Source organism: Vicia villosa, linkage group LG3 (genome assembly GCF_029867415.1).
Source record: "Vicia villosa cultivar HV-30 ecotype Madison, WI linkage group LG3, Vvil1.0, whole genome shotgun sequence".
NCBI lineage: Eukaryota > Viridiplantae > Streptophyta > Magnoliopsida > Fabales > Fabaceae > Vicia > Vicia villosa.
Window position 1 is genome coordinate 41,369,039 of NC_081182.1, and position 24,985 is coordinate 41,394,023.

The window sequence follows — 24,985 nt, forward strand, 5'->3', positions numbered from 1 at the left end:
TTTGGGGTCGTTGTCTTTAATGATAAATTAAAGTGTAAAGATTAAAGATCGCAATACTGCTTTCTTTTACATGCTTTTTTTTATCACCAGCCCTGCACAGCAATTAGTCTCTCATTGAACCTCATATCTGATGATGATTTAAGAATGACATATTGTATGTCAAAAGTTCTCTTAATTTGACAATTATTACTTGCCGTTTTGTCAAAAGTAATTGATTTAAAGTTCTCTTAATTTTAAGTGTATGTTAGGTTTTACGATTAGAATTGATTTTGACTGCTTATCGAGTAGAATTGTTTTATGCATTTTAAAATTGATTTTACTCGGAGATAGAATTTGTAGCTTTTTTTAATTTAAATGTGATTTTAAAACTCACTTTTTCTTAAAGTTTATTTAAATATAAATCATCTTACCTTTACCGCAAAACTAAACACACACAAACTGTATGATATTCCTCGATATCATCTTATAACTCCATATATGTCAAAAGTGATATGCAATATATACTACTCTTAAATTTAATCTATTCAGTAGATTTCTATATAATAATTCCTTATATTGATTGAGTTATTTGAGTTGAGGATTTTTAATAGTTTTATTTACATTATTGATTCTTGTCCATGCATGTAGTTGTGTCATCGTCATCGGGTGTCTTTTCCTCTACAACCAAGCACTAAACTTAGGGCTGATTTTTCATTGGGTAGTATTACACCTGCTCCTTTTTGCATTGAGTTGTCATTTCTTAAACCGGGAGTAAATTACTGTTTTCCTTTACTCACCTGCTCATGCACATATTCATAGTGTTTTATTGATTATTTTTTAAACTCCACTATCAACTCATCAAACAATTAAGATATATTTAAGTTTAAATGTATTTTTTGTCCTATTTTAAATAAAAATAAAGTTTTGAGCACGAACACATCTACCAAACTGAACTCAAAATGTGGGTTGAATAAGAAGTATCCGAGTTTTGATTCCTAATTGCAATAATCGTTCACTAAACTTCACTAACTTTTTGGTTGAATTTTGAATTACCATCACTTCTTTTAACTTAGAGCCATAAGGTGAAAAAATAAGTAAATAACATTCCTAATATAGGAGATGTTGAGTAAATCTTTTTCACTGTCCAAGTACAAAAAGTAGACCAAACATAAAAGTTGTGTAACTTTTTACGCCTATATGATCTAGAAGGACCCAATAATGGGAGGTTAGGTTAATGCTCCTATTGTCTAGTATGAACTGTCCAAATAAGTATGCTGTCTTTTCCCTTTGCCATAGTCACGTTACAGAACATGTTCGATATTCTTGTTGGTTTATGACCCGTGACCCTTGTTGCCGATGTTTTTATACTAGTAGACAACCAAAGCCTAATGAGTACATGACTTGCTATCTTCCAAATAAAGCCCTGAATCGCTCACTATGTAATAAATCCAACAAGAAAAAACAACTCATTTTTTATATTTCAATTAAGTAGTCCCCTACAAAATCATATCATATAACATAAGATAATAATGTCCTTTACTTCTAGGAGTAGAGATTCTTTCATGAACAGAGTGTCACGTGAGCCTTGATCAACACGCTACTTTTCCTTACATGAATTTAAGGTCCCATCATTACCTTATAGACTAAGGTACAACATTCAATATCTTTTTATGTGTTACAACAAAGCAAATATAAATAAGATATCAATAATCTACTTTACCTTTTGATAAAAACTTAGATCTTGAATGTGTTTTTCTAGATGTCACAAGTTTAAATCCTAATAAATGTTAAATATTTTTATTTTGAGTCGGTTCATATAAAATTTTGTTATCACTTTAAATAAATCTTTTGTTAATGAACGATAGAATTGATCTCTTAAATTAGTCGATCACAGATAAAAAAAAAAAGTCAAACAAGTTCTCTAACAAAAATTAGTCATCAACAAAATCGTTAATATAAAAAATAAAATCTAAAGTAAAAAAAATCATCCCCTTCTTGACTTTATTGCCTCAACTTTCTATATACTAACTTACCCCTAAAATTTTCTTATCTTCATAATGGCTTCTAAGATCAACTTCTCACATTTTCTCCTCCTCCTCCTCTTCTTAGCACACTATACATTTGTGAATGGAGACACCACTTTAATCAAAAGCACTTGCAAGAACACCAAGTACTACAACCTATGTTTCTCTTCTCTCAAATCCAACCCTACCAGTCCAAACGCAGACACAAAGGGCTTAGCTTTGATCATGCTTGGAATTGGAATGACAAATGCCACTTCCACTTCTTCATACTTGTCTTCCAAATCTCTCACACCTACCTACAACACTACCTTACAAAGAGTCCTCAAAGAGTGTGCAGATAAGTACTCTTATGCTGGTGATTCTCTCCAAGCCTCAGTGCAAGATTTGGCTGATGAAGAATATGATTATGCTTACATACACATCACTGCAGCTAAAGATTATCCAAATGCTTGTCATAATGCATTCAAAAGGGCTCCTGATTTGGTTTACCCTTCTGAGCTTGCTAGGAGAGAAAAAGGTTTGAAGCATATATGTGATGTGGCTATGGGGATCATTGATAATCTCATTAATTTGTAGGTAGGTTCATGCACTTTTTACTACTACTATTTTGTAATGTAAAATCATGTTCTATTTTTGCATTTTTCTACTATATATTTATTTTTATGTGTTGATTGTAATTAATTAAAAATGGGGATTATGCCCATGTTTTATTAGTATAAGGCTAGTTGGAATATTTAATATTTTGTTATATGATCATTGATCAACAATGGTTCTTACTAAAGCCATGCAATGTTTGAATTTGCTGAAAGTGACAATTTTAGTAAATGTATTGTTTAACACTATGAAGTGAGAGCCACTAAGGGGTCTTCTTGTGTCCAAGCCACATGCATAGTAAAAATCCAGAAAGCCTTTAACTAGTTAAGATGATTATGATCCTTTGCAGTATACTACACACATGTTTTGAGTCCCATATGGAACTTATTGATATTTCCTTTAGGAAAGGCGTTTCAGTCGATTTCAACCCAACATAGGCGTTGCTAATCCTCTAGATAGAATCATGGTGTCGAGTGATTGGTGGAAGTTGTGGGGTATGATGTATCTGTGGGCTCTGCATAGAGATATTTTTTTTACCATTGTCATATTGTCTCCTAAATTATACCTGACACTTTCCATTTTCAATTATTTCAAAAATACTCATGAATAAATTTGGGAGGGTGTGCAAGAACGAAATTTCCTGTATAATTTTTTAAAATAAAAAATAAAGATTTATTCTACTAGAAATTTTGAAATATACTTAAATTTTCAGTAGTGTAGATTTTTTTCTGGTAATTTTAGAAAAAACCCAGTATTTCCATGAAATTTTCACTAAACACATTTTTTTTTAGAAGCATAAGAGTAATAACGCCGTTATTGGAGAATGGTAGCTTAATTCCTTCCTCCTTTCAAATTCAATAGTGATTTACTTGTGGTGGTTGAGAGAAAATTTTATTCCTTACCCCCTACATTTATTCTTCTATCCCTATATTAAAAATAATTTGACCAAAATACCCTCATATAAATAATTAATTTATTTCATTTATTTATTATTTTTCCATCATTTATGTTTTGAGATTTGATACACAAAAATGTCATACCATAACACCTTTTGAAAGTGTTCCGGTAAAGAAATTATTATACCGGAATACTTTTCCAAAGCTTGTTCCGGCGAAACTTTAAAACCGCGGCCTAAAATAAATAGGCGACGCTTTTAAACCATTTCCAAAATTGAAGTATCACTCCAAACATTTTCAAAAGAATATGGTACGAAATGTCACAATTGAACAGTTTTTTAACTTTACGCCACCGATTTGAATTGTTGCACAATTAGAATTTTTTTAATCAGAACACTTTTTGAAAGAACCTTGATATCTAGAATCTTGAATAGGATCTGAAATTTATAACCTTGAATGTGCATTTTGTGAGAGTTGAATATGGTTGGGTATTGAGAAAAAGAAATTTTTAGTGTCAAAAAGTAGCAAAAAAGTGATTATGTAGCTTAAGTAACCGGTTACCAGAATTGAAGTATCCGGTTACTTCATTAAAAAAAATGGGATTTTGGGCATGTTACTGCAAAGTAACTAGTTACTTCATTTGAAGTAGCCAGTTATCTTGAGCAGGAATTGCAAATAGTGGTGTGGTTACAGTGAAGTAACGGGTTACTTCATCTGAAGTAATCGGTTACTCTGAAACTGTTTATTTTTTGGATATCCTTAAAAATTCACATCTTGATATGCGAGTATCTGATTGACGAACCGTTTAAAGCGTTGGAAAGCTGGTGTAAAGTACTTTAACTTAAAATTAGTTTATATACTAGAATTTAACTTATTTGATGTGTGGGCATGTAATTGATGTATAGGGTGTTTATGTTATTTAGTGGAACGTGTACAAATGCATTGTTATTGCTTACTATATCATTGCGTTGTTGTTGTTGCATATATTAGCAGGTTGTTGGTGCATGGTAGCCAGTAGTGCGAGGTACATTGACTAATGGTGAAGCTCTTTGTGCGTGTGGTTGTGTCGTATGCATATATATGTTGCATGCATTCATAGTGTTGAACAGAGGTTCGTGTTTGGTGAGCCTCAATCCCATTGTGCGGATTTAGTGTAAGTAGTTAATTCTTATGGTGATGGATTAGTGAAGCATTACTCGGTAAAGATTTTGGATGGAGGTCCATTTGGTGAGCTTCGATCTTAGAGGGATCGGAGCGGTGAACTTAAGAGTTCACATATTGGTACCCCGTGCATTGAGTCAAGTGTTTGAGTCTCATTGCATGACATTTGTGCGGTGTTGTGGTGTGGAATGTATGTTGTGCTTATAATAATTTATTGCTCACTCGTTATTATGCATTCCTTTATATACTCATGACATGTCACCCCTTCTGTTTGAATGTTATCTCTACGTGGGTAACGTGCATATACTCAAGAGTAGTTCGGCGTTGAAGTGAGTGGAAGATGGAGTCTTCCTATTATGTGTAACACGAGGGAAATGGAACGTGTTTATGTTATTTATGCTTGTGAATGACTATTTGGAATCTCGTTGAATTGTTATTGTTATATGTATTTTAAAAACATGATGCTTTGAATTATCAAACTGTCACGTTATTGATGTTTTTCCGCTGCAATAAAAGTTGAAGTTTCAGACATGTTTTATTATTAGGGTTATTTTAATAATTTTTGAAATCGCAAGTGTTACATATCCGATTATATGAGCAGGTTTTGTTGAATTGTGATATCCTAAATGTTTATGTGTTAATTTTTACTTTGATAATTATTATAAAATACGCGGAGAATATTTAGGGTGTTACACATACAATAAAGTATTAGATGAGAGTCCTAATGCTCAAAGATCAAAGCTTGAAGATTATAAAAACATAACGTTTAACACACGAAGCAATATTGAAGGTGAAGCTGAAAACTTTACCATTTGATCTTAGGTATAAACCCTCTTATAAAACTTTACCTCACCAATCATAGAAAAAACTAAAGAAAAAGAAAGTAAAAATCTAAAAAATGGATGGATATCTTCAAAGAGTAGTCGTGTGCACAATTGAAGATATACGTATGAAGGATAAAACATTATGATTAATGAAGAAAGAATAGTCAAACTAATAACCTAAAATAAGTGTTAGGTGGGAGGCAACTCATTAATTTTTTTTCTTCTGATTTTATTTTTTATTTTTGTTTATTTTATAGGACACGAAGAAAAGCTGAGGAGCAATGATAATTGGACTGCAGACTCTTTTCAAACTTCCATGTCTCTAGGGGCACTTTCCTCCATGTTCATAAATATGTGGTCTCTCTCTATTTCTTTGACTTTTTACATGTTTTCTTATTTTTATTTGCATTAGATGATGTGTGTGCTATTTCATTTTGAATAAAGACTATTAAATTTTCCCAAATTTGAAATCACGCTGAATGTTGATGAATATGAATAAAGATTGTGTGTCTTTGTATGATAAAACTGACATTTTTACAGGAAAGTAAATCCTAGGGTTAGAAAAATATCTATAAATTAATGGTCGTGGAAAAGTCAAAAATACCTTATTTGATTTTTTGCCACCACATTAAAATTGTGGTTTTTTGGTCTTTGCATCATAAAATTCTTAATTTTATTATTAAAATAATACAACTCTTATATTTTATCAAACTTATTAAATCTCTCTCAATTTTCTATTTTTTTATCTTTCATCACTTTTTCACTTCTTTCTTCCACAAAAAAAAAAAATTTTATTGATTTTTTTTTATATACGAGAAATGATATTTAAGATCGAAATATTTTTTAGTCAAAAAAGATATACGGAAAAAATTTATTCAAAAAATCTATTATTAATCTAAATATTTTTATATATAAAAATTTAATATTGATCCAAATATTTTTGTAAATGATACCTAAATAAAAATAATATTTGTATATGGAAAAAATCTATTATTTATAAAAAATGGTATTTATGATCCAAATATTTTTTATTCAAAAATGATATACGGGAAAAAAATCTACTATTGATCTAAATATTTTTATATACAAAATTTACTATTGATCCAAATATTTTTGTAAATGATACCTAAACAAAAATGAAGTTTGTATATGGGAAAAAATCTATTATTGATCTAAACATTTTTATATACGAAAAATGTTATTTATGATCCAAATATTTTTTATTCATAAATGGAATAGGCCAAAAAATTCTAAATATTTTTATATACGAAAATTTGATATTGATCCAAATATTTTTGTAAATGACACCTAAACAAACATAATATTTGTATTTGGAAAAAATCTATTATTTACAAAAAAAATGGTATTTATGATCCAAATATTTTTATTCCAAAATGATATACGGGAGAAAATTTTATTATTGATCTAAATATTTTTATATACGAGAAATTGTATTTATGATCAAATATTTTTGATCCAAAAATGGTATACGGGAAAAAATCTATTATTATTCTAAATATTTTTTATACGAAAATTTAATATTGATCCAAATATTTTTGTAAATGATACCTAAATAAAAATAATATTTGTATTATTATTTACGAAAAATGTTATTTATGATCCAAATATTTTTTATTCAAAAATGGTATACGGGAAAAAATCTACTATTGATATAAATATTTTTATATACTAAATTTATTATTGATCCAAATATTTTTGTAAATGATACCTAAACAAAAATGAAGTCTGTATACGTAAAAAAATCTATTATTGACCTAAATATTTTTATATACGAAAAATGATATTTATGATCTAATATTTTTGATCCAAAAAAGGTATACGGTAAAAAATATATTATTGATCTAAAAATTTTAATATACAAAAATTTAATATTGATCCAAATATTTTTGTAAATGATACCTAAACAAAAATAATATTTGTATACGGAAAAAAAATCTATTATTTACGAGAAATGGTATTTATGACCCAAATATTTTTTATTCAAAAATGGTATACGGGAAAAAATTTATTATTGATCTAAATATTTTTATATACGAAATTTACTATTTATCCAAATATTTTTGTAAATGATACCTAAACAAAAATGAAGTCTGTATACGAAAAAAAATCTATTATTGATCTAAATATTTTTATATACGAGAAATGATATTTATGATTAAATATTTTTAATTCAAAAATAATATACGGGAAAAACTCTATTATTGATCTAAATATTTTTATATACGAAATAATCAATTATTTATCTAATTTTTTTTAAAAAAAATTTAGTTAAAATAAATTATATATCCAAATTCGTGTAACCAAACCGAACCTATGCGTATGCACGGGTTTATTACTAGTTTAGATTCAATTATTGGTTCTTATCTAACACAAAGTGTCTTTTCAATAGATTTTATTTCTTTTAGAACTTGACTTGTAATCTTCGTTTTTACAATGTCATGATTAATACATGATTGGTGTAGCTGGCATTATAAAATATAATTTATGTTGTTTTTTGTTTTGTTTTGTGTGTTTTGTTCTTAAGCTAACAAAGAAACCAACAATTATTCAAACTAACAATTGTTCTTGAGCATAGTCAGTCCGTAATGGGTATTATGGTTTGGTGGTAATGGCTCTAGTGACTCTTGCAAGATTTCGTTTTTCTGCTGTTTTGTTTATTGGTTGTTTGGTTTTCTAGCTATTATAAACTGATAAATTAGAGTCTATTTAATCACTATAAAACATGAGTTGTATCTCTCATTCATTCTCTACAATTTAGACTTGAGCAATTTTATTTTCTCTACACAACTTAACTTTTTGTTCAAAGGCTCCATTGAAGCAAAACTTTGATGTTATACTTTATTCCATAATTGAGGTTATGTTTTATTAATTCTCTATCGCTTATTCATTTTTAGTTTACTTTGTCCAAATGTCTATATACACAATAATTCTTGTTTCATTGTTATCATGTGTGAGTTGTCAAAGCAACATACCTCATGTTGACTTTTGTTTTAATTTGTTATGAGACGATTAACTGATTGCTTTAATTCTTTGGGATATTTCACCGATGCTACATAAAGAAAGAAGGAAACCTTAAGAAAGTTCATTAATTTATTCACGAAAGTGGCAATGGAGGTAGGAAGCATGGAACATTGATTGAAATGATGGATGCTCAAGAAGGGGTTAAGGCCGAATTATATGATATGGGAAAAGTTAGAGCTTGAAGGAGCATTTAATTTAAGTGATTTTTTAAATAGGGAGCAATTTTATATCAATTACAAAAAATAACTCCTTTCTAAAGAAGGAGACAAAGAACGGGGAGCAGAGAAGTGTGTCTTATATCTCGTCATTCGATCTTGGATCTTTTTTATGGTCCTTGTAAAAAGGCCCTGAACAAAATCAATAACAAAACTTAAAGATATTAAATGATCATAAGAGATTGAGACGAAGACAATGGTAGCTATTCAGTATGTGAGCTAATTGAAAGAGTCATGGAACTTGTGGAGAGTGTTGTGATCTTCCGGTTTGTATTTTTGAATATTGCATATAATTTTTTTAAAAAATATAGTGTCAGTTTGTGTCAGCTTTTTTAAAAAGATTTTTATAGTGTTGCATATTGTTATTGTTGTTTAAAAATCAAAATTTTATAAAAAAATTCAAATGAAAAATTGGCTTAAATAGTTATTCTTAAAACGTTATTTTAGTATTTCATTATTTTAGTATAACTTTTTTTTAATATCAAAATTTCAAAAAATCACTTAAATTCAAAGCTACTTCAAATAGCTTTTCATAAAAAAAATCATTTTTAAAATACTATTTTTTTAAAAGAATTATGATTTTGACTATGTTTTAGACACCTGGGTCAATAAACTAGGCTTGTTTTTCATTCTCCTCGTGTAGAGAATACCCATGATATGTGGCCATCATAGATATGGCATGAGAGTCAAAGCTTGATGACTCATGTTTGTCATTGGAAGTGCCTTAAAATTTTGTCAAATTGGATTGAGCTCGTGTAGGTGTGAAGGATTCATCAAACCTATGCCAATATTCAGCAACAACATGGCTATATTTCCCACACAATTGACAAGTAGGTATATTAACTGAAAAAGGAAAAGCCTCTACCACAACCTTTATGATAAGTCATGTGTCCCCTGCCTCGATTTCGTGCATAGCTTTCACGCGCACCTATTTATTGATTTGTGTGAACCACCTTAGCAGTCACACTAGAGATAGCCAATTATTTCCTGAACTTGTCAAGTTAGGATTCTTTAACATAGAGGAATCCTTCAACATCAAAGAGTGTTTGAATCCTCTAGTAATCCATCGAGGAAGGAATCAATCTGATATTATTTTGAGATAGAGTCTCCAAAAGAAAGTAACGAATTGGAAATGGATTTAACCCAAATCACATATTTAGTCATTGATCTATATCCTTTCTTCATAGATTTAAAATCAACACAAACTTGCCTAACTCGAACCTGTTGGACATGTTGCTTTATACACAAGAGGGGGTGAATTGTGAAGGTTTGAAAATGATTGATTTAAAACAAAATTATTTGATAAAGCAGAGTTTGAAAATATTTTATGAAAACAGTAAAAAAATGCAACAGAACATCAAACATCAAAGTAAATAACTCAAAAATAAATAAATAAATAAGATAAGAGAGATAACACCATAAATTATATAAGTTAGGCCAAGAAAACCTAATTATGTCCCCAAGACTTTTTCTTGAGAGTATCCACTGTTTTTTTGGGATTTTAGAAGGTTATGTATGGAAAGCCCCTTATACAATGAAATGAAATGAAATTTGAAGCTTACTTCTAACCAAACAATGCATAGGGGATAAAGTGGTTGTTCTTCACACCAAATAATCAACACACCTTGAAGCGGTTAGTCTTCACAACAAATAGAGATTTTGCACAGGCTGATCTCGAACTGAACTAAAGTTTTGATTTGGCTATACTCCAAACTGAATTGGAGTTTTACACTGTCTTACCATGAACCGAATCTAGATTTATACCAGGATGATCTCGAGCCTACTGGGTTTTTTTATCTGGCTAAACTCATAAACCAAGTGATATTTTACACCACGCCGATCTCGAACCAGTAAAGCTTTTAATTCGGGTTGACTTCGAGAACGGTTGTGGAGATTTTTACTGGTTGGTCTTCACAACCAAAAGAGAGATTTTTCAATGGCAGAGCTCACGAAACAAACGGAGACTAAGACTAATCCCCCAAACATAAATAAGATTTTTTTAAATGGTTTAGTTTCTAACCATAATAATAACTTCCTAAGAAAGGATTATTTACTCAAGATAAAAATATACTTTTGGTAAATTTACAATTATACCCTAACCCCGGATAATATCCTCATTCAGACTCAAGAAAACTCATAAAACATTATGGCTAAAATAAGTAAGAAAAGTATGAAAGGTTTAGAGAGGTTATGAGAGAAATGAAATGTGAGGTTTTTCACATTTTTTGAATGTTTTGAATTGATAAAGGATCTATATATTTATAGGCCAAGATATGGTGTAAATTTAGAACCAATTTATTGGCCAAATTAATGACCTAGTCAATTAGGCAAATCAATTAGGCAGTGCAAATAAATTTTTATTGTGGCCCAAAATGGAAGGTTTAGATAGAGAGTCGTTATCAATCATTAAAATATGGTTATAATCCATTATACACTCGATTAGGCATCATTTAATCGATTAGTATATAAATTTAATCGATTATACAATTTAGAAAATGTTTCCTAATCAAGCAGACACTCCCCTAATCAACTGGCTAGGCCTCAAAAACATTTTTTAGATTTTAATTAAAAATCGAGAGACTTCTCAATGTATTAGTGTGTGTGATTTAGCCATAATACTTCCGTAAATACCCTTTTGTATTTACAAGACATTAATCATTCAAACGAACACGATCAAGCGAGCTTTCACACACACACACACACACACACACACACTCTCTCTCTCTCTCTGTCTCTCTCTCTCTTTCACACTTTGAAACTTCAAGTCTTGGTGTCATTATCTTTGATTTCTGCATCACACGAGAGCCTTGATTATTCTTGATGAGACTTGAGATATCTCCATGTTAGTAACCATTATCAAAGAGCGTGAAAGACTAAATAATTGGTGATCGTAAACCCTAAATCTTCACTTGAGATTCGTTGGATGTAGTGTTGATTTTAAGCAAATGTCTAGCTTGATTCATGAGGATATCTTGACTAATCAACTTGTGCATCTTTGACCATTTGAGCTATCTTCAGCAGTTGGTTGATTTCAAGTGATGTCATCATCAAAACTGAGCAGCTACCGGTTGACTTTCATCCGCTTTTCCATCTTAGATCACATCTTGACTATAACTCCAGACAAATAGATCCACATTGTCCCCATTTTTGATTATGATAACGCATATCTAAGGTAGGTAGTAAAAGAGAAAATGAATAGATAAAAATTTGGAGTGGTTAAACTCCCTCTCACATGAGTAGAGAGTTAAGAGTATACTTTCCTACTTGTCATAATTAAAAAGGCGGGGTAAAGATGTTAGACATAATTTTTTATATGCAATCACATAGTTCACATATATCAAATGTATTTTACTAAGAAGGAAAAAATCATTACTTCATTAATCAAAATACTAACTTAAATTATATAAAGTATGAAAATGAAGGAATTGAAATAGTTTTAGAAAGTGGGAAAGACATAAATTTAAACACACTTAAAAGCTAAAGGGCACATAAGTAATACTATTCATTATCATTTATATCATCATCTCTTGAGGTGTTTCTCTTGATGATAGTCATGTCCTTTTCTAAATTATGAATGGGCGGAGCATGTCGTTGAGTGATTTCCAAAAGGGTGTTGAAAGTTGTGTCATTTATTGCAGCTAGTTGGGCTACAACTTCGTCTTCATACTTTATTAGTTTCTTAGTTGTCCTAAAAAAATGAGAATAATCATGCTACTAAGTGAGGAATAGTTGATCCTGGAGTGGATCAAACCAATGATTCTTCCATAGTGTATATTCCAACAACAAGTAATGTTTTGGTGATCAAAGCTCCATATGGTAATCTTGTTGATCGATTTTGCTTGCAATATATCATATGGAGAATCATTCTATCAACCGAATATGTTTGAAATTGTTACGTTAGTATCCATGAGAGGACCACATCTTCCCTAATGATCAACCCAAGATTGCCTTACCTTGGAAGGAGTATCCTTGTGATAAGATAGTGGGCCACACAAATCTCTGCCTTCGAGTAGATTACTTTGATAGGAAGTTTCCTATACTCCATGGGATTCATGAAAAACTATATGATGGTAGTGGAAAGTTTGAATGTTTTGAACTTTGTAAGCCCGTCGTAGGTATAGGATACCCCATAGAAGGGTAGCTCAAACATCCTTCTGAATTGATTTCTATGAATGTCAATTTCTACTCCTTTTATGGATGACTTCAAGGATAGATCTTAAATCTTTAGATAGGAGTATAAATCTATTACAATATTTGAGAACACTCAATCCAATACTTTGTGAAGAATTATCTTAGCAGCCTTTGGCAGATGTGAACATACGGTTTGAAGTTGTTGAGAAAATTTGCTTCCATGACAGCATATTAGTTTACCTAACGGTTGGAATTCCATTCTTTTCTTGAATTCTTGAGGTTAAACCTTCCACGAACAATTTTCTTGAAGAAGAATGTATAGATTTAAGGCTTCTTGTCATAGGCATAGGTAATGATATTTATGGTGCACAGTAGAACTCACACAAAACACAACAAGAAGAGAAAATGAATAAGGTTGTCTATTTATAGTGTTCCTTCTAACGGTTTGAGCATGTGAAAACTCCACAAAATTCTTGAAGATTTAGCCCAGGAAATATTTGAACCAAATATTTCCAAAGCAATTCATCTAATTAACTATTTTTATGTCTTAATCGATTAGGTAATGATGATTTTGAAGATCTTGACTGTTCTTCATCAATGCTCTATTTTTTTTTGCTTGGAGGCGAAGATATAAATCTGATTTGATTTGAAATTTGAAACGACGGGATCATCTAATCAATTAGGATAATCAATTAGCTCCTTTGATTTCAGCCTCCTTGGTTTTTTTTTTGGTCTTCGGTTGAAATTTGGCCTTAACATACTGCTTTTCACACCCTTTTTATTCAGATTTCATCTTTTTCTCTAAAAATGCTTCAAACTCATACATGAAAGGTTTAGACTAATCTATTAGGCAATGCAAATAATCATTTGTTGAGACCCAAAATGAAAGATTTAGATAGAGAGTCGTTGTTAGGACTGACAATGAACTAAGCCAACTCGAAAATAGTTCGGAACTCAGTTCGATAATTAAATTATTGAATTGAGTCCATGAATCAAATGAGTTGAATATGAGTTAAAAACTAAGTTCGTTAACTAAATGAGCTGCACTTGAACTATACATAGTTTGACTTGGTAGGTTCATGAGTCAATTTGATTATATATGAGATTTTAATAGTAGGTTTAAAGATTTGCTCCAAATCTTAGCCCTATATTTTCTTTTAATCTAACAATTTTAATTGATAATTTATATTCTCAAGTGTGCAAAATATTTCTAAAAATAATTATACAAATAAAATCAACATTGTATAAATTTCAATCTTATAACTTTATTTTTTATTTAAAAAATATAAATTTAAAATGTCAAATATATAAAAAAATAGACTTTAAAAAATTACTTTTAATCATGTCTTGTTTGATTCGAGAGAATAGCTTGATCAAACATCTTATGCATACTTGAGCTATCTTCTACAGTTGCTTGTTTTTAAGCGTTATCATCATCAAAACTAAACATTTATTGGTTGACTTGCATCCTTACTATTCATAAGCCTTGCCATCTTGGATCGCATCTTTATTATACATGGAAGCAAATAGATCCATGGTGCCTTCATATGAGCATTAAAGCACCTATGAATCTTGTCACATACTTCAACATCATGCTTGCAAGAAAGCACTCCGCGTAACACAAATGCATATATGATAGATAGAAAGCAAATTAACACAATGTGGTCCTACACAATTAAAGCTCCATACTCTTTAGACACTTTGCCATCAAAAGTAGAATTGATTCTGCTTCGAGCTAGAATTTATAATTTTTTTAATTTACGCGTGATTTTTATATTGAAATTCACCTACATCTAACACATTTTTAGCATAATCAATTATTTAAAATCAATTCTCGTCACCGCAAAATTAAGCACATACTTTATAGTGTTTGATTCTTCAAAAATAAAATTGATTCCCACCAAAATTGATTCTACTCTAGAATTTGTAATTTTTAAGTTAAAACGTGATTTTTACATTAAAATTTACTATTCAACTCACTTCTACATAAATTTGTTCAAACATAAAATGACTTTACCTTCAACTCTTTTAGCTAGAATCAATTTTACATAATCAATTCAACAGCAGAACCAAACACACTTAGAAGTATTAAACATAAAATCGTCAAATTTTAAATCAATTCTATTGTAACACGTTAAGTTTGAGTAAAATTACAACTGGACGAAATTATGGATGTAATGGTTATAAATACTAAATAGACCGACTGCCACACAACCAGACAGACAATTGACAATTAAGACTGCCGTTTGGAGGACACACAAAGCACCCAAGCTTGAAAGAATCTAAAAGCCTGGTCATCTTTTGGTGCCATGTCTTGGGAAAGAAAAACAAAAACAGGTGTCTACACTATTATTACAATGGAAACTAATTTTGAAAAGAAAAACCGCATAGAAATTGCCTAACATTAAAGCTACAAACTGATGGCGGCCCAAATACCAGACATTTATCCCACAAAAATCAGGAAAAACTAAAGCCAATACAGAAATCTCTTAGATGTTTGCAAGAGATGCAAAGATATGGAAAAGGGTAAGCGAACAAAGGGCAAAACAATTCCAGATGTGCGAAGGAAGAGTGCAAATTGAAGAGAATAAACACCAAGTAAATTTGGCAGCCAAATTCCTATAACACCGCTAACCCTTCTGAACCTTTTCCACATAGGCCTGCAATAAAAGAGATGCGGATTATATGACAAGATGGAAAGGCAACAACAAATCAATAGTCATAGTTTCAAACCGTAGACAAGAAAATTTCTGAACGCAATGTAAATGCAGAAGCTAACATGTATCTCTAATGGCAAAATACAATGAGACATTACAAATATACATATCTAAACTTTCCAAATCAATTACAGTTCTTAGAATTGTAGTTGAACTTAACATAATCTAATAAAATCGGCTTGTAATGTGAAGATTGCTCTCACGTCCAAAACTATGTGGGTGGTCCGATAATAGAACTTAATAGAAGATGGTCTAAAAAAGCTTGAATCAGACTCTGATATCATCTTAAAATTGTGATTGGGCCAAACACAACCTTATAAAACCGACTTGTAATGCAAGAATTGCTCCCACTAAACAATAATATATCAGGCATGATGTGGGACTCTTAACAGCAGTCAAACAAAGAACTAAGAAATTGGTAAATTTATTAGCAAACAGCAGCAGCAACCCCCTTTACCTGTAAGCTTGATGCATGGGTCAAACAACGCCATGTAATAAATCAAGTTTGTGTATTTGTCAATTAAATCAGTATCATTTAATGGATTGACCTATAGTTTTCTTTGGTCTCCCTCTTCTTTTAAATTTGGGTGATCCTCTATTTGGTACACCCTCCTTACTAATTCTTTTACAAGTATTTTTCACACGTTAAATTATATAAACAGGACCATATTTTTTTCAACAATATAAGATATCTAACATAAAGATTAAGCTTTCAACAAATGCAATGACTTACAGAGTTTAATCTAAATCCGCCTTCATATTTAAAAAGAAAATGGACATGACTTGGAATTCTTCAAAAACAAAACGGTAATAAGTTACCACCACTAACTGACCTGTACAAGTTTGTTAACCTTTGGCTTTGAAAATGACAAATATTGGTCAATTTTCTCTTGTGTCTGAGGAATGTTGGCCTCCTGCATGGTACTCGATACTTTATCAACAACTTTCTTCACAATTGTTTTATAATTGTCTTTATTTATTTGACCTTCTTTCCATGCTGGTTTCAAAAGCTCCTTAACAAACTCAGCCAGTGCAAATTTAAATGCACGAATCCCTTTCATATCCTTTGTTTGTTTGACATCATCAGGTTTACCATCTTGGTCCATGTTTTGTGGACCATTTTCTTTTGTAATTTTATGACCGTCTTGAGAATTTTTCCTTTCCTTAGCTACCTCTTCATTTTTATCAACCACTGTGTTATGACCAGGCTGCAAACGGGTTAGATTATCACTCTTGATAGGTTCTGAGGAGGCACCCTTAATAGAATCACCATAATTTGGTTTTCCTAAATTAGACAACTGTGAAAGAATTTCTACTTTGGCAATATTTTTACTTGGAGAAATGGTTGGGAGCACGCCACTTGCATCAGCATTCTTTTGCTCATTACTACCATTCATTGGATCATACTGCTTTGGGAGCCCAACGGCAGGATCTGGCTTGATGCATGTGACCGAAACAGGCATTGCAGGAACTTGAGTATTTGCTTGGGAAGGACTGACCTTTAATTCGTGAGAATTTAAGGCAGCGTATAGCTGCGGCAGCTGCTGACCTGATCCAAGGATATGAGCCAGAGAGGCTGAGAGATCCGTGAGTTGGGCAAGCTGTTCATTGCTTACCGCATTCTGAGTTGGAGGATTTATTGAACCAACTTGTGATAAGCCCGAATCCATGATATTTGGTTCCACAGAGTACTTTTTCAGTAGATACTTCTTGGCTGTGGGTAGCACCAACAGTTCCTTCTCTTGAAGGAAAAGTCCGAACATCCACTTGACTTTGCCCAACTGCATGGCTGATGGAAGTATGCAAGGGATTAACATTCTGTGCATTCTGGTTGACGCTTTGTCCTAGAAAAACCCCAGTAGAAAGTATTAGGTCTGTGTGAGAATCTACAAAAACTATTTTTCACATTTATCATCGCATTTCAATTAAACAACATTATACTTGTTAAATTTTGGGTTAAATTTATAAGGGCTGCACAGTTAGAGGAACATCAAGCATGTGCTTACCTGGAGCAAGTCGTATTGTGTTCTGTTCAGAGATGGCTAAATACGTATCACCCTGGCTTATACCATGCTTATTCTGTGCATCTTCTTCCATATGACTAGAAGACCCTGTCTTATAATTCCAATCAGGAGACATTTCTGCATCACCTGGCCAAATGTCCGTTGTGCCTAATGACTGGGAACCGTGCATGTTGGCACCAGTACTTCCTGCTGTAAAGCGATTGACTTCCTTTTTATCATTTGAAATTGGTGGTTTACCATGCAGCCTGCTCTTATCAAAACCCTGCCCCCATTCATCTGTCATAGGCAAAGAAGTAAATCCTGGCTCTGTGGCACCTACATTTCCACTTTTATTCTCCATCAGCTTTTCTGTATCAGAGACAGAAATTGTATCATTCCGCTTTGGACTATCCCCGACTCTATATGAATCAGCCATGTCGCCATCTGAACCCCGCCTATCATCTCTTAGCCTTCTATTTGGACTAATGGAATCGCTCAACTTTCGTCTATCCATTTGATGATCTCCACCCGCATTTCTTGCCCATCTATCATCCCTTAATCTTCTAATAGGGCTCTTAAATGCTTGCCTATCGTGAGAAAACCTACAATGTTTACCATTTCGACAATTTCCACTAGCAAAGAATTTGCAAGGAGTATCACTAGTACGGCTAGGCACATGCCCACCACTCTGCTCAAAAGAATTATCTCTGTGCCTTCTGTCAATTTCCCTTTCTCTAGTGAATTCATCCATAAATACTTTGCCATATCCATCAGAGTCGTTATCATGCACAAACTTGCAAGATGTTCCCATTCTACACCTTCCTCCTTTTGCAAAATTTATACAAACTTCATTAGATCTACCACTCTTAAGAGGACGAGAACGGTCCTCTCTCTCATGGGTAGCAAAATATCTGGGAGCTCCTCCATCTTCCCTTTCTCTAGTGAATTCATCCATAGAAACCTGACCATATCCATCAGAATCGCTATCATGCACATACTTGCAAGATGCTCCCATTCTACAGCTGCCTTTTGCAAAATTTATACAAGCTTTATTAGATCTACCATTCTTAAAAGAATGGTCGCTGCTCTCATGGGTAGAAGAGTATCGGGGGGCTCCATCTTCCCTGTGCTTAACTTCCCAACTATCCTCATGATTTTGGTTATCATGATGCAGAAAATTGCAAAGACTACCTCTTCTGCAATTACCAACAGCAAAATCTCTGCATGGTCGTGTTGATCCTCCAGCCCTCATCCTTTTTCTATCATCAATTCCTGAATCCCGTCTAAAACCACGAGGAGGGCTACGGCTCCGGCTACGGCTCCGACTGCTTCTGACAATAACCAAAATTCAAGGGAAGACAGAGTTAAAACAAAAAAAAAAAAACAGCATCAAGAAATATTATAACAATGGCCATAATATCATCAGCAATATCTTCAATAACATTCAATAGTGGAAATGATGACATCACTCGAAAACAATTAATACCTTCACAAAAATCTAAACTGAGTTCAAGAATGTACTCAAAATCAAAGCAAATACTCGTTAAGAAAAAATTTCTTTGACACAAATACAGACATGGGAAGCATCCTCCAAAATAAAGCATAACATGTTAAAATAGATAAATGGTAAATTGCGTCTTTAAAACTCCACCTTCTGATCATTGTTCCAGAAGATAAAACTGCCATTTTAGTCAAGATATAACTGTTAGACTACTAGATATGAGGTATTGGGCCCATAAGCCCATTAATATAGTATGTGTGTGTATTTCCTTGTAATCTCATTCTTTTAAAATATACACAACAAAATCGGTCTAAAGTCATGCTGGAAGAATAAATCGTCAGTAAAAAAACGAAAAAAAATGTATATAAAGCTTCCATCAATATCAATATTCAAAAAATAAAATCAGACTGACCTGTTCCAAGTATTTTTAGGAGATTGACTGTGTCTTTTTTGTTTCCATTCCTCGTAACTTCCATCATTGTCCCATTCTCTTCTTGTATCCAACATTCTATGGTCTTTAATCATAGCATCCTCCTCATTTGAACATCTATCGCCAGAAAAATATTCCTTTGATGAATATCTCATAACAGGTCTTAATTTTTCATTCCCTTCTGAATAAGCCCATTTTGAACTATTGCTACCAGCAACATCTGCAGAGGACCGCCCAGACCGTATTTGTTTGCTACTGGATGTGAATTTGGGCTCATCACTCAAATCCCACTTTGAAGAGCGCTTTCTATCACTTCCACTCATGTCAACAAAAGTGCTTGTCTTTGAATAATGCAGTGTGTTCTGAACTAACAACAACAATATAATGAATCACCAGAAACCTGAAACCCATCCTCATTCAACTAATTCTTGCATACATGACTATAAGATACAAGGAAAACTAGGAAGGAATACACCACAAGCGTCAATAAATAATTTTATTCCGTGAATTTTGTTCCTACTATGCAAGAGAATTAAAATTAGTTTTTAATGCATTGATTATCCACCTTCTCTCCGGTGTAAAAAGAGAATTAAAAATCCAACCTTTCATTTACCCTTCCTACTTTCCACCTTCACCGAAGGTCTGAAATAAAGTCTAAAATTTGGAGGTAGAAAATTTCATTCAAAGCAAGACTGAACACAACACCATAAGAGTCAAAACAGATTTATAAAGAGTCGGAACAGATTTATAAAGAGTCATCTAAAAATTCTACCATGATAAAACCAATCAATAAAGAGGATAGAATGCGTAAGGGCATATTGCCCAACAACAAAAAAGAAAAAATATAAGGTCACGCTGAAAGAGTGTTTGGTCATTGTTACGAAAATTTTAAAAAAAAAAAGTGTAGACCATAGACACAGATTTAATATTAAGCCCAAAATGCTTTTGCAAGTTTATTCTTCCAGATAGGTGGGGATTAATACTTGTTGCAAGAAAGTTTGTAAGAAAATATATTGGTGGGGAGTTTCTAAACATGATGGTTAGTCATGAGGAGGAGGGGTGTGGAATTTCTTTCACCTTTTCAGCTGAGCTTTGATCTTACTTTACTTTCTTTTTAATAAATTTTTTCGCCGACAGTGATTCAATCTCTCTTGATTTTTCTATCAAATACAAATATATTTATTATAACAAAACTGCTAATTTCGTTAGAATTAAATATATCAAGAGGATGGAGAAGGTTGCCCTCCATTCTCCATAGCAGCGGAAGAAATCCTCCTTCCACAGAAAAATGAGTCTATACTTTAGCCAAGGTAGTAAAAGAACATAAAATAACATGTCTAGGCATGACCTCCAATAAAACAGCTTAGAGTGAAACTTTATATTTCTGTCCCGTTTACCCATATTGTTGGAATTTCCGCCTTAATTGCGGTCCGCCCCTTAGTCGCCTTAATTGTGGCACTTTGGCTTGCCTTCACTGCAGCCCCTAACACCTTCATTGTGTTGACTTTGAAGGGGGGATTTAGTCTCACATTGCTTATTAGAGATATGGCATGTGTTGTGTTTATAAGTGGGGGCAATTTTCACCCTACAAGCCGATTTTGTAGGGATGAGTTAGGCTCAACCCAAATTCTGAGATGATATCAGAGTCTATCCTAGATTCATTGTTGGGCTTCCCACATCATCCACGCTTCGGGCTCTTTGAAGCCCAAGGGTGAGGGGGTGTGTTGAAATTTCCACCTTAATTGCGGGGTCCGCCTCTAGTTGCTTAATTGCGGCACTTTGGTTTGTCTTCATTGCAACCCCTAACACCTTCATGGTGTTGGCTTTGAAGGGGTGGATTTAGTCCCACATTGCTTGGAGAAATGGCTTGTGTTGTGTTTATAGGTAGGGGTGTTCATGGGTCGGTTTGGGTTGAATTTAGCCAAAACCATAACCCAACCCGTATATGGTACACTGGTTTGGGTGAGGAAAAATAACCACCCACAATATCATTGGGTTGGTTTGGGTAAACCCACAAATTTGTGGGTTGGATTGGGTTGGGTAATGGGTTACCCAATATTATTTTTCCTTATATAATTATTAATGATATGTTACATTTTTTCTTAATAAATAGTTTAACATATTACTGCTATTTTTTTAAATATCAAATGTCAAAATGTATAGTGAAATTTATTATAAACATATATTTGTAAGAACCAAAGTTACATTACAGTAAAACTTAGAATTACATAAAATACTTGCAATTTATTAGAATTAGCATCAAAATAATCAAAATGTGGCATCCTAAATAAGTAAAAATCATTACTTACTAAATAAAAGATGTTCAAAAAGTTGAAATTGAAGCAAGCAAAATTAAAAACATCAAAGTCATCACTTGTCAAATTATAAAAAAAGAGAAAAAATATAGTCACTCAATAACCCATGGGTTTTGTGGGTTGGGTGTGGGTTTACCCATAACCCAATTATTTTGAATGGGTTTTCATTTTTGAAAACCGTATTCACCCAATAACCCGACCCAACCCACTTTTTTGGATCGGTTTGGGTGGGTTTTACTGGATTTATTGGGTTTATCCAACCCATGAACACCCCTATTTATAGGTGGAGGAAATCCTCAGCCTACAAGCCGGTTTTGTAGGAATGAGTAAGGCCCAACCCAAATTCTGAGACACATCTTTCCTCATCTTTGATCCCTGGAACACGTGGAACGGTCTCTATATCACCAAGTTATCATTTTTTTCTCAACGTCCTCAAGCAAATGAAATCTCAACTGAGGTATAAAGCAATGAAAAAAACTTCCAAAGAGCCTTATTACAGCCAATGGGAGAAGTCGAGTATGTATAATTCATTGACAATACCAGATTAACATGGAAAGAGGATCTGAGTAGCACAGCAATGGCAAATGTTTGATAAACAAAAACCAAGGCTGAAAGAGTAATCCTATAAGGTCATATAATTGGCTCATGAGAAGATAGTTTTGTCAGGTTGAATTGGGATAACAAGCTTTGGTCATAATACCAAACATCTCTAATAGTGTTTGCTCTCAATCATATTTTCCTCATATGATACATCAAACTCAACCTAAGCATTTCTTAATGAATGCATAATTTAGCAGCAGAACTAGCTCGCAAGCCTGAAATCAGATAGAAACTCCTCCTAGTCATATGTAACTAGTTGATGTAGTCATATTAAGGAGAGGATATGCCAAGTCAGCAAATTGATGTCAGTTTATTTGCGCAAAGATGCTTCCAATCATCGATCAGACAAATACACAAGTCTAGATCTTCCAAAGCCTACGATTATTCTTCAAACAATGAAAGATCTATATTTGTGATGTGACAGCACTTGTTCAGCATTTGTATAACTCCTAGGATTCGAATCATCTCATACGGCCTTCAAAACATTCAACAACTGGCCACTTAAATTCATATCAAAGCTACAGCGTGTTTTGCATTGATTTCCTCCAACAATTTTCTTGATGTGTATAGGGCACTAATGTGTCTGGTAAAACTTAATAAGATAACACGACACATCATTGCCTGTCAATGTCATTGAACTAGCCAGAGTTTTATTCAGCTATCTTGGAATATATGGAAGCCTTCTCCCTTCCAAAACTATCCAATATCAAATCGACTAACGAGTTAAATATCCAATATTGCTTTTGAGGAAGATCAAATGCCATTTGAAACATTTATGTCAGCTACTTTGATCGAACTTGGTAACACCTCCACGCATTGATCACATGAAATTACTGCAGAAAAATTGTATCTCATATTAGCACTTGGAATAACGTACTCTTACTGAGATACATAGAACTAAATCACATAGGAAGGGACCCCCGACCCAACTATGGAACTAACTACCTACTAACTAATGTCTTAGCATCTGGATTACGCAGTTAGTTTTATCGATGAAAACCTAAAGAATGAAGGAGTTCTTTGGGTTAAAAAATAATGTTGATAATGTATTAAAGCACGACGGCGGATCAGAAGAAGAGAAGTTCTAAGAATTCGCAGCGGATGCAATTTCAACGGCACCTCATTTTCATGACTCCAAAATCCCCTTTCAGTAATTGCTATGGAGAAAATCGTAACTATACGCAGTAATCTTCCGCATAAATGACATAGGTAACGGTACAAATCGATACACAAGCAATAAATTCGAATAGCCATTCAAGATTCAAGCAGATACGCGTCAAAAGCAATTAACGATAAAGTAAATTAGGTTTCAAAAGAAGCTCGAAATTGAAATTAAGAGAGATACAGTAAACCCTAGATAAGACATAGAAGAGTAGAAGCATAGTAAGGTTGAGAGAAAACTCACAAGTGAGTGATGAAGAGTGGGTGGCGAGTGGAGACAGAAACCCTAGAGGTGGGCGCGGAAATTTGTCAGGTCGAAGCTTTGAGCAGAGAGAGAGCAACGTAGATTCGTTCCTGTTTCGTCCACTTTAACTTTGCTTTTTTCTTGTTTCCTCTTGTTACAATTTTTACTTACTTTATTTATTTATACTTTAAAGAATTAATTAATTGTCTATTTGTCAAAATTGTCCCTAATTATACATTGAAAAGAGAGAAAGTTAAATGAATTAATAAATAATCAAGGGTATTATAGATAAAAAATAATTAGTACTTAAAAAGAAGTTAAAATTATTAATTTTACTGATATGCGCAAAAAATTTAAGAGACAATTAAAAAGAAACGGAGAGGAGTATTATTATTATTATTATTATTATTATTATTATTATTATTATTATTATTATTATTATTAAAAGTAATAGTAATATTTAAATCCCTAGCTCTTTTACCTTTGAGAGTAACCTCCTCTAATCATATTTGATTGAATTTTGTTGGTGCGTATTAAAACAAGTTTATAGACTTAGTCTCGTTGAATATGTTAGGCTAATTTTATACAAACTTTTGCTCTTAATATAAACGCACCCCTTACAAGTAAGGGTGATAAAACGGGTCCGGCTTATTGGACATGTTTATTTTGTTTATAATTTTTTGTAGACTAAATTAGGGTTTTAGGCATGCCTACTCTAATATGTTGCATCTGTTGGACACTAGCTTTTATGGACACGAGCATTAACATAAGTTTTTAAAAAATTTAGGTTAAAATTGCGCATAGTCCGCGGGCCTTCTCCATCCACCCTCATTTTATTGGGTAGGTCAAGGTTTTAAGCCCACACACCCTACGATGTTCTCCCCACTCTGCCCTTTTTTTGCGGACTTTTACGAGGCGCACCTAAATGGATCGGGCATATCCGTTTGCCACCTATACCTACAAGTGGATAGTGGAATTTGTTGAGATTGTAATTCCTTGTGTTGAAGCAGGTTGCTCGACCGAAAGAAGGTTGTGTCGAAATAGTCTAGCCTAGTGTATGTCGAAATGGCGAAGGAGTTGCCTCGACAGGTATTTTGACTTAGGTTTAATTTTGTGGTGTTAGCAGAATTAGGTATTTTGGACTTTTG

General features: G+C 32.7%; 1 protein-coding gene and 1 pseudogene across 2 annotated transcripts; one reads left to right on the forward strand and one right to left on the reverse strand.

The window, feature by feature from the left end:
* Positions 1 to 1,981: 1,981 nt before the first annotated feature.
* Positions 1,982 to 5,902, forward strand: LOC131661127 (cell wall / vacuolar inhibitor of fructosidase 2). 2 transcript variants are annotated; one of them, XM_058930555.1, is made up of 2 exons: positions 1,982 to 2,579; positions 5,736 to 5,902. In XM_058930555.1, exon 1 carries the CDS (start codon positions 2,037 to 2,039, stop codon positions 2,577 to 2,579), a length of 543 nt encoding a protein of 180 aa, XP_058786538.1. In that variant the 5' UTR covers positions 1,982 to 2,036; the 3' UTR covers positions 5,736 to 5,902. The 2 variants fall into 2 exon arrangements, with proteins under 2 accessions (XP_058786538.1, XP_058786539.1); XM_058930556.1 differs by lacking the exon at positions 5,736 to 5,902 and adding an exon at positions 4,487 to 4,501.
* Positions 5,903 to 14,954: 9,052 nt separating this feature from the next.
* On the reverse strand, positions 14,955 to 23,978 carry LOC131661128 (zinc finger CCCH domain-containing protein 38-like; annotated as a pseudogene).
* Positions 23,979 to 24,985: the final 1,007 nt, after the last annotated feature.